At 32.5% G+C, this 10189-nt stretch overlaps 1 protein-coding gene across 5 annotated transcripts; it reads right to left on the minus strand.

Moving 5' to 3' along the window:
• Positions 1 to 5576: 5576 nt before the first annotated feature.
• Positions 5577 to 9668, minus strand: LOC109819255 (mitochondrial inner membrane protease ATP23). Of its 5 annotated transcripts, none has more exons than XM_083067987.1 (5): positions 9493 to 9668; positions 8795 to 8870; positions 8500 to 8621; positions 7582 to 7886; positions 5577 to 5972 (listed from the first exon to the last, which is right to left on the minus strand). In XM_083067987.1, the coding sequence occupies exons 2-4, from the start codon at positions 8844 to 8846 to the stop codon at positions 7716 to 7718; spliced, it is 345 nt and encodes a 114-aa protein (XP_082924113.1). In that variant the 5' UTR covers positions 8847 to 8870; positions 9493 to 9668; the 3' UTR covers positions 5577 to 5972; positions 7582 to 7715. The 5 variants fall into 5 exon arrangements, with proteins under 5 accessions (XP_082924113.1, XP_082924112.1, XP_082924111.1 ...); XM_083067986.1 differs by having other exon boundaries at positions 8795 to 8895; positions 9461 to 9667; XM_083067985.1 differs by having other exon boundaries at positions 8795 to 8913; positions 9461 to 9666.
• Between the last annotated feature and the right edge of the window lie 521 nt (positions 9669 to 10189).

The raw sequence follows: 10189 nt of genomic DNA on the forward strand, positions 1-10189 counted from the left end.
ATAATTAGTTCAGTTATTCTAACTCGTGGTAATAGATTACCATCACAGGTAATAGATTATCTCCGTTATGAAAATAACTGAAATAACTGTTTCCTTGCACATGAAAATTGTCTTTAAATAAGATTAAAACTGAAGCTTTTTAAAAAAAAAAAAAAGTTTTTACACACGAAAAAAGAGAGATACTTACACGAAAAAGAGAGACTTTTTTAGAATACACATTACTGCAAAAGAGAAAAAGATTTTCTGAAAAAGAAAGAAAGAACGTATCTGCTGAAAATCAACTTTTGGAAAAAGAAGTGTGCAAGATCAATTCAAGAAGATGAAGTTCATATAGAAAATTCATTCTAAACTGGTTTACGTTGTTGAAGATCATATCTACACGAACAGGTGTACTCGTTTCTGATCTTTTGTTATTGTTTGAATGGTTTTAACTCTTGAGATTAGAGAATCTCTGGAAGAGTTGTGTAAAGAGAAATCTTGAGATAGGTTTTTCTCAAGTAGGATATTGTGGGATCAATATTCTTGGGTTATATGTTTCTTGTGGAGTCAAGAAATGGTTTGTTAATCTTGTGGGTGTCAAGATTTGCTTGTTAAATTCATTGATTGGATATTGCTTGTGCAGGGTGCATGTAAAGAATATCAATAGTGGATTTGACTGGATTTAGAGGTGTATCTAAATCTGAAACTGGATGTAGGCCTTTGGATGGCTGAACCAGTATATATCTTGGTGCATGATTTTCTTAACTCTTACACTCTTTACATTCTGTATAAGTTTCTTGATTAATGTTGTATGAAGAAAAACATTATCTGCAGAAACTGAACTTTAAAGATTCTTGGTAATTGATAAATTCAATCTTTACATATCTTGTATTAATTGTGTTTTTCAAATCTTGTTGGATAAGCTGTGCATATATAACTCTGAATTACTTTTTATGTTTAAAGGTTTGATTTAAATCAAGATTTGTTTGGTAAAGATTTAGAAAGCAAACAAGAAAAGGAAAAATAACATAGAATCTATTCAACCCCCCCTTCTAGATTCTAACCGTAGGGACCAACAAGAACGGCCCGTTCTGGGTTTACATTAAAAACTCTCAACGGTCATATTTTAGAAAGGTCCGTTCCAACTCTAGAACGGCCCGTTCTCAATAAGGTTTAAAGGCCATTTCTGAAATCCGGAATGGCCCGTTCCCAACTAAGAATCATAGGCAAATTTAATAGTTTGGAACGGCCCGTTCTATTTTGGGAAAGGCCCGTTCCGAGCCACTAAATCACCTTCGTTTTAGTAACTTGGAACGGTCCGTCTGAGCTACTAAAACACTCTTGTAAATTACTAAATTACCCTCATTGGGCTTTTGGGCCCTCGTACATTCTATGAAAATTTAGCTGTAACACTACCAAAAGCTTTAAAACATGCAAAGGAAAGCAACTTAAATTATATACTAGTCGAATTCCTAGGTGAAGGTTTTCAAATCACCTTCAAACTACACGAAATTACTACCAAATTGAAGAGGTTTAAAATGGCAAATAAAAAACCAAAAAAATGAATGAAACCAAGGCCAAAACACAAGAGGCCGAAAATTTAACAAGAAAGAAATAAGTAGAAAAGGAAGTCTCCAAGTCTTCAATTCTCCACCCCTTCACAATGAACACCCAATGTTAGCCTTTCAATGGTGTTTGCACTCTTTGATTTGGTGTGATCCTCCAAAGTTCCTTGAACTCCAATGGGACAACCCCTCCACTCAATCCACCAAGAAAGTGTGTGGTGTTTTAGAAGCTTTCCTCACCTAGGTCAAGAAGAAAACACAACCCAAGAGTACAAGAGGCCAAGAAAGAAAAACTAAAAAGCACAATTCAGAAGAGGCTAAACTCAAATGGAATTTATGAGACAAACTTAAGAGTAGAAAGAAGACTCAAAACTGAAATTAAGGCACATTAATAAAAGGCAAGCACACAAAAAAGTAAATCCTAGAATGGCACTAGAATAGAAGGGCAAGTGTTTGATAAAATGTTGCACTTAACATGTTTGATTTATTGTCTCATTCGACCATTAAGCATTGTCCAATGGTCCAAAAATTAACTCCAAGTGCTAAGGTATGAAAATTGGTCCAAAACTCCACAAGTCTAGCAAAGGGTTCCCTTTTTCTTGTTTTTGTTTCTTTTATCTTTTTAGGCTTGTCCAAGTCTCGATTTTAATGTTCCAAGTCCTGCCACTTTTCCTTTTTTTTTCTTTGAAGTTTATACTATTCCTTTGCTTGGATTTTACACTTGTGTTTGTTGGTTTTTTTGTTAGCAACTTTTTGGAGTATTCTTTTAGCAACTTACACTAGCTCAATGAGACAATATTTGAGTGTTTTTCTTAGGATTTTAATAGCCCATGTCCAGCAGCAAAAGTAGGCATATAGAAATCAATTTCACACTCAAATCATCAAACATCATCTAAGCATAAATGTACACCAAGGAATTCACAAAATTTGGCCGAAAATTTGAAGTAAGTATGTGCAAAGAAATTAATCACACATGATATTTTAAGTGATGTAGAACATGCTAGAACTAATTAGCATGCATGATTGACTCTCTAAAGCACACTAAACCCCACGACCATTTCAACAAACACAAAGCATGCATATCATATTTTGATCATGAAAGTGTTTAGGCATGTGTACTTAGAATTTTCTTTCAAGAAAAATTAGGGAGAAACATACTCTTATGACAAAACTTAATAGATTAAAAAAAAAAGAAAAACACATGATCATCATTTTCTTAGCATGCACCAAAATTTTCCAGCCACCCAAACTTAAACAAAAAAATGGACGAATCCTACACAAGGAAACCTAGGCACCAAGATGATTCATAAGAAAGTTTATAGCATGAATCAATGATCAACACAAGACACATAGACCATGAGAATGTATATATCAAGCACAACTTTTAAGACAAGCAAGAAGACACATTAGACATGATCGGATTTATGAGAGGCAAAAACGTACCCTTGAAGAACCTTTGGCTCTAGATACCACTTGATGGCATCCTTCCTAGCATTGATGGATAAATGTTGATCAATGAGAAGGAAACCTTGACTCCTTGGATCAAGGTCTTAAAAGGCGCAAGGAATGGTGAAGGAAAGGTGGAGATGGACGTTGAAGGTGAAGTGTTTGATGAAAGGTTTGAGAGGTGCACTCTAGGGTTGGCTCACTCCAAGGTAGTTGAAGGCCACTTCTAAGGTTTTTCTCTCAAGGTGGAGATAGGATGGGAGCTGGCCGAAAATAGCCAAGGGGACTAAGGATGATATAAAGGCAAAATGCTCTCTTTATATTCAATATCCAAAGTGTTTACAAGAGGTGAGTCCTAAGGTATTTATAAGTGTGGGGTGAGGTCATGACCTAGGGAAGTGTGACGGTTAGGTCATCATTGGATGAGCATTCTTTTCCTAAATGAGAAGGAAAAGCACTCCAAATGACACTCACATGTAACCCAAAAAGTGCCGCCCAAGTAACCCTAAAAATGGTACCTTTTTGGGTGAAGCTAAGCTACATATAGGTTCATAATGAGAATATGCAACCTAGGTGCCCTTCCACTTGGGCCAATGCTAATCTTAGCCCAAAAGATCCATTATTGTCACGGCCTTACACTTATAATACTTAGGAAAATAAAGCCCTAATTTCTAAGTACCCCAAAATACAAGGGCAAAATAGGAAATACAAAGAAAATAAATTCTAATTCCTAAACACCCCAAAATACAAGGATAAAATTGGCAAATAAAATAAACTCTATACTAATGAAGCTTAGGAGAGTATTAATACTCTATAATCATGAGGAGAGTGTCCCTTGGTGTGTGAGCTCCTTTCTCCTTTTCCACTTTCCTAGCCATGGACCTAGTGATGGGACCCATATGTATCCTCAAGGATGGTCCTCCATCATAACTTATGAAGCTCAATTCTCAAAAGAAACCTTATATATCATTTTCCTTTAGAGTAACTAAACTTTAAATAGCTTACCCAACACAGTGTTACAAATATTATATCAAATATTTGTCCATGCCTTGATTTTTAATATTTTTATTAAAAAATCTATAATATTTATTTTTTCCTTTTATTTTGATATATTTGTTTACATATATTTTCTTATAATTTTTTTATAATAATATATATAAGTATTTAAGAAGGGAGTTATCGAAAGAAATAAATATTTAGAACATGTTGATTGGAAGAAAAAGAATTATACGTAATTTCTTTATATATATATATATATATATATATATATATATATATTATTTATAGGTATCGAAATTTATAATAAGAACAATACGGCCAGGATCATAACCTCTACGATTTGAAAAAAAAAAACCGCACACCGTGTTGTTGTTAATCTCACCATTAAATACAATAAATTTAATTGATTTTAAATTTTATTTTTTGATGAAATAAAAAAAAATTCAACGTATGAGACTCATGCAATTTAACTTATAACAGTAGATGATTACAATACAGTATGACGAACGCACTAGTTATTACAATTTTATATATTGTAACAAATTTATTGGCTAATTAAAATATTAAAATTTCAAAATCATGGATGAAACTGTAAAACTCAATGTTTTAAAACTGTACCAAGGTGAAAGCACTGACTCATGGTTTATCAATTGAATCATAGTTGAACAAGTAGTATTTAATTTTATACTATAATAATATTTTCAGTAATAAAATAGAAAATATTAAAAATATAAGATATCGAGATATAAAAAAAATTAATTAATAAAAATGACTAAAACAAATGTTATATAAGATAAAAAGATAATAGTAAATGACAAAAATATATACCTATGTGTATGTATAACACTATAACCCTTATATGCATTTTTATTTATCATTAAAATGTTTGATATTAAATTGAAAGCATGAAAAATTTATTGGTTCAAAAACCGAATTTCTGCACCAATTTTTTTTTACCAGTTATTACCAAATATTTTTACTAATTTTTGCTCGGACCCATTCAACTGAATTTGAAATGATTCAATTTTTTAGGTTAACAAACGGTCACTAAATAGAATACTGATCAGATTTGGCTTCTAAAACTACCGTGAAACCCGTTAAAGAACACAACTTGCATTATTTCGAAATTGCAGACAAATTTCAATTATAGTAAAATGCGTTTGATAGCATTTTTCTTCATAAAAAAATAACTTTCACCATAACTAAAGTTACTGTTTGTATTAAGCCAAACATATATTGAGCTAATTTCTTTTTCGTGGATCGAACTTGCGGACTCTACCTTTTGCTTTCATGTGATTACGAATCTGATGTAGCTCATTGGGCAACCTTACTCATGAATTGAATTCACCTTATGATTGAAGCCTCATCTCAACAGAAACTCCACAATTTCTTCAGAAGTATTCATAAAAATAAAAATAAAATAAAATAAAAACGAAGTAAAAACTGAAATAACTTTTCCATGAGCTAAAACAATTTTTTTGGAAAATTTTGTATGAAAAGGCTTTAACAAATTATCTTATGATTAATATATGGGGAAACTTATTTATTTTCCTTTGTATTTTTTCCTATAAGTGCAAATAGAGAAGGTTATCCAAACAATTGCAAATTTCATACATATAAAGAATGAACCCGGATTCAGTCCCTGAAAATGAAAGCTTCTAAAACAAAATATCCTGAAAGAATAACTCATCCAGAATCCAGATGACAAATTGTGTGGCATTGCTACTCCATTGACATGCCTCCCAAATTGAAATTTGGCTGTGATTTGACTGAATAATGTTACCTCCAAAATAAGTAACCAACAATGGATTATTACGATTCTAAGCTATAGCACCAACCATGTAGATTTTAAGGAGCCGTATCAAAGGGTTTTGTATCGTTGTAACAGATATCCCACACAGCTTCCATAGAATCCTTGGCAGCATGACCAACACAACTGCGATGCGTAGAAATAGATTGCAAAACTCTTCTTCTCACACATTCCTTCAAGTACCATTATATTAATTCAGTACTGAACAAATTACAGAAAAAAGTCTAAAATCTCAAATATACGAAAGCAAAGAGAGAAATGCTTGACAGAATAACAGATGTAATTTTGAGGAAAACAGACATTGTACCTGAATTCATGTTAAATTGGTTTATAAATTCTTTTTTGCCCCCTTATATTTCCAGTAAGGGGGGGCAAGTTATATTAAGCCATTCTAAGTTTTGTAGTCAATAATTTCACCATTATTCACATCCCATAAGTCACTAAGGTTTTGAATGACAGTCTTTGGAGATAGCAAGCTTGTTACAGTATAAAGCAACATAGAAAAAGTGATTTGATGCAATAATGATCATAAAAGAAGATATTAAAAACAAAGAGAGAAGAGAAAAGATTAGACCAATCTTCTATGTAACTTTATCACATAAATTGAAATTGTGATCAAAGAAAAAACGATGCTTCAGTTTGTATTCACAAATGCAATAAAGAATGGTTGAAATTTCATTTTCTAAGTGTATGCTATATACTATATACTATTATATTTTAAATTTCATTCATCAGCTAGAGTGGCCATTTAGGAGGATGGGAATTAGAGATCTAGTAACTCGTGCAAGTATCCAACAAAATTGGAAATACCACAACATCTTTATGTGGCCACCAACAAGGAGAAAAACAAAATGCACAAGTTTCCATAAATTTTCTACTCAAGTATTCCTTCACCAATGCTTAATCAAAGGAAAGGTGTTGTTTACTCTACATATTCTATATTCCATCAACACAACAAGACATTTGCACTAATCTCTGGCAAGCAGACAAAATTCTAGTTATCATACCAAGTCTTCAAACACTTAACATGGTCTGTGATTTTTCAATTTCTACCTTGATCCTATAACCTAATTCTCAGTATTGATCTAATCATATCTGATATACTCATCAGTCAAGCATGATATAACAGCTAAATAGACTCTTGACAGCACTAAACCTTCAGACAAAATTGGTAGTCCTGCAGGTTCATATGATTAAGAGGATTAAACTAACAAGAGAGGTGGTCATGTCTGGATTGCCTCTGAGTAATTTAGATATCAACAAAGATGAGGATTTACTTTTCCTTATCTTAATCCTTTAATAACTAATTTTCTTACATGGGTGATATTAGAAGTAATGACAGTAGACATCGCCTTAAATTCAAATTGATATTTCAAATAAAATGATAATGACTGAATTCCTCAATTTTATAATTTTGCCATCCCTGTTGACCTTTTACTTGATCAGTTTCAGAATATGCTATAGTGCAAATGCAATAAGCAGTTGTTTAAATATAGTACTCTTCCTAATCCTTCATATGTACATGCAAGAAACTAGCAGACTAGCAAAAAGCTGTGGGATGCTTCATATTACCGATCCATGCCTCAAATAGCAATTTTAAAACTTTTGAGGCAAAGGACAAATTAAGTTAACCTTAATATTTTCTCTTCGTCTTATTGATAACTAGATACTTGAATTAAAAAGTAGATATGAAAAGATACCATGTTTAATCTACGAAAAGATTCAACTAAAATAGATGAGTTGTATACTTGTATTAATGAAGGAGGGATATCAGAAGTTTACCGGTTCATGCCCTTGCAGTTTCATGAAACCTCTTAGTAGTTCTCGCATGTAATGGCAATCACCACTTAGATGCGCCGCTCGTATCTTTTTTCACAAAATCATAAAGAAATATTAATTATCGGAGAGAGAGTCACCTAATATATGATAGGAAGACAGTGTAAGATAGGAACCTCAGTACAAGCAACGTGAGCACAATCAGACCAATCTAACATGGCAACACAGTCGTCAAACGCATGAATTAGCTCATGAATTACCACCTGGTTGACTTCGTCTTGCAATCGCATATAATTGCTGCACACTTTTACCTGGGAAAAACAATATCGGAGGAAATGAACATTAGCCAATTGCAAACCTTATCATCCGTCCAAAGTAAAAGCATTGATCAAAATACTAATTCAACTAGCAAATCAAGGAAGCAGGATTAGAATTGAGAGCTTATTTTCTTCACAAAGCTAAACTTCAACAACTTCATAATTATGCATGTAGAAGGATGACTCCAACACTCTAAGAGACTAACATAAAATCCCCAATCATAAGGCTCAAATTTGTTTTCAGTCCTTCAAGTACAAGGTAAATTTGATTTTGGTTTCTGTAATTTTAAAAAAAAAAATTATTTAGCTCACCTATTATTAAATATGTTGTACAAAATTCACTTATTAGTATCATTATTAATGAAAACATCACATTAACCCAATTGACTAAGTCTTATCACTGTCTGTGATGTTCCTGGTGGTCTTGAGGGACTAAATAAGTTTTTTTAAAAATTACAAGACTAAAAATCAATTTTAATTTTAAATTTAAGGAACCAAATATAAATTTACTCCAAATTTAAGAGATTAAAAACATATTTAAACAGGTACATAAAACTAAATTTTACTTAAAGAAAAGACCAAACAGACGAAAGAAAGAAACAAGTACCCCTACACCACGCTCATAATAACCAGCAATTTTCTGCTTGCAATTAACAGCTTTGAAAAAATTGGCTCCTACAGCACACCCAGCTTTATCCAAACGTTCCCTCAAAAACCTCACCGTTGGATCTGTCAAAGAACGTTAAAACTAACCCACCAATTAACAAAAAATATCATCCAAACCAGATTCCTCGGGGAAAAGTTGCATTTTTTTTTTAAACAAGTACTCAAAAATCTAAAAAACCAAGATGAGATGAGTAAGATTATTGATGGGGGAAAGATGAGAAGGAAAATTGACTTACGTTGGAAACTCTTGTGAATCATGGCTTGGCATTCTTCCTTAGTTTTCACCATTGTTTGGTTCGTCAGTTGCACAACCTTCAATTGGCATAAAGCTTGCTGACTGAGGCAACAAATAGTCCTAACTCAAAATCTTTTATTAAAACAAGAAAGTTTTAGGAATATACTCCCTTCTTACAGATGATCAGCACACTCAGAATTGTATGCATGTACGAGGCAAGTTACCAAACAGATGGGAAAAAAAAAAAAGCAAAACACAAAAAAGCCCTAGATTAGAGAATAAATCAAAGATGGGAAGAATTGCAGAGACAAATCAAAGATAAACCAAAAATAAAACACACAAAACCCTAGATTATGAAAGAAATCATAAATGACAAGAAATGCAGAGACCAATTAGACAGAAACGAGTTAGGTTGAGAACTCGAACACGCGAAATGTGAAAGAGAGCACAAGCGAGGGAATGCGAGAAATTTCAAAATTCTATATTTCTAAGTGAAAATTGAAATGCCGTAGTTTTAGTTAATTAAAATTCCAATATATTTAAATTCTCTCTAATAAGATATCCGAACAGAAAATTCTACACCAAAAAAATTCAAATCCCTTCTTAAATTACATTCCCAATTTAAAATTCTCCATCCAAAAAATAAATAAATAAATAAACCCCTTACAATGGAGAAAGTATTCAGAAAGCGTAAGCTACCGGAATAAAAAACGGTGGGAAAAGATCGGTGTCTCCGGCGCTGAGCGGTGGTTTCCGCCGCCGTTGTTTCTATGCTACGACGCGTTGAACTCTGAACTCGAAGCTTAACGGCACGTGGTTCAGTTCAGAACTTCAGATCATTCAGAGATCATAATGAAAATGAAACCCGAATCCGAAAAAAGGAACCGCTTCTTGACTGATTGTTGATGCAAAAGAAAGCCCACAATAGGCCCAATGTGTAGGGCCTGAATTGATAGTCGCACTTTTTTTTTTTATAGTTATTTTAAAATTTAAAATTATCTCGGTTTAATGTTTGGAAATTATTTTTTATTTTGTTGTTGCGCATGATTGGAACTGATTTATAAATTATTTTTTTATGATTTGCTACCTCGTCTTATTTTTTTATGTACTCGAAACCTACTATTTGGCACATTATTTTTATTTTTCATTGTAAGATTTAAATAAAATGGAAAATAAAAGGGAATGGGTGAAGTTGGTTTGGCTTGATAGAATAAGGAATTAAGTTGGAGTACAAAATAAGTGGTCCATAAAAAATTTGGATGGGATTGGGTCAACCTATTTATAAGTATTGGTTCATGGAAATTAGACCAACCCAACTCATTTTACAACTCTAGTTAAATTTTTTGACATACACTAACTAAAAAAATAAATTTGGTGGATTTTTCACATAAATAAA

This window comes from Cajanus cajan, chromosome 2 (assembly GCF_000230855.2).
Source record: "Cajanus cajan strain Asha chromosome 2, NIPB_CcT2T_4, whole genome shotgun sequence".
Taxonomy (NCBI): Eukaryota; Viridiplantae; Streptophyta; class Magnoliopsida; order Fabales; family Fabaceae; genus Cajanus; species Cajanus cajan.

Excerpts from the sequence above, each read along its gene's own strand:
- LOC109819255 (XM_083067987.1), bottom strand. The coding sequence starts at position 8,846 with ATGGTGAAAACTAAGGAAGAATGCCAAGCCATGATTCACAAGAGTTTC. Across the intron at positions 8,622-8,794 it reads GATTCACAAGAGTTTCCAAC|ATCCAACGGTGAGGTTTTTG; the intron begins GTAAGTCAATTT and ends GTTCTTTGACAG. Across the intron at positions 7,887-8,499 it reads ATTATGAGCGTGGTGTAGGG|GTAAAAGTGTGCAGCAATTA; the intron begins GTACTTGTTTCT and ends TGTTTTTCCCAG.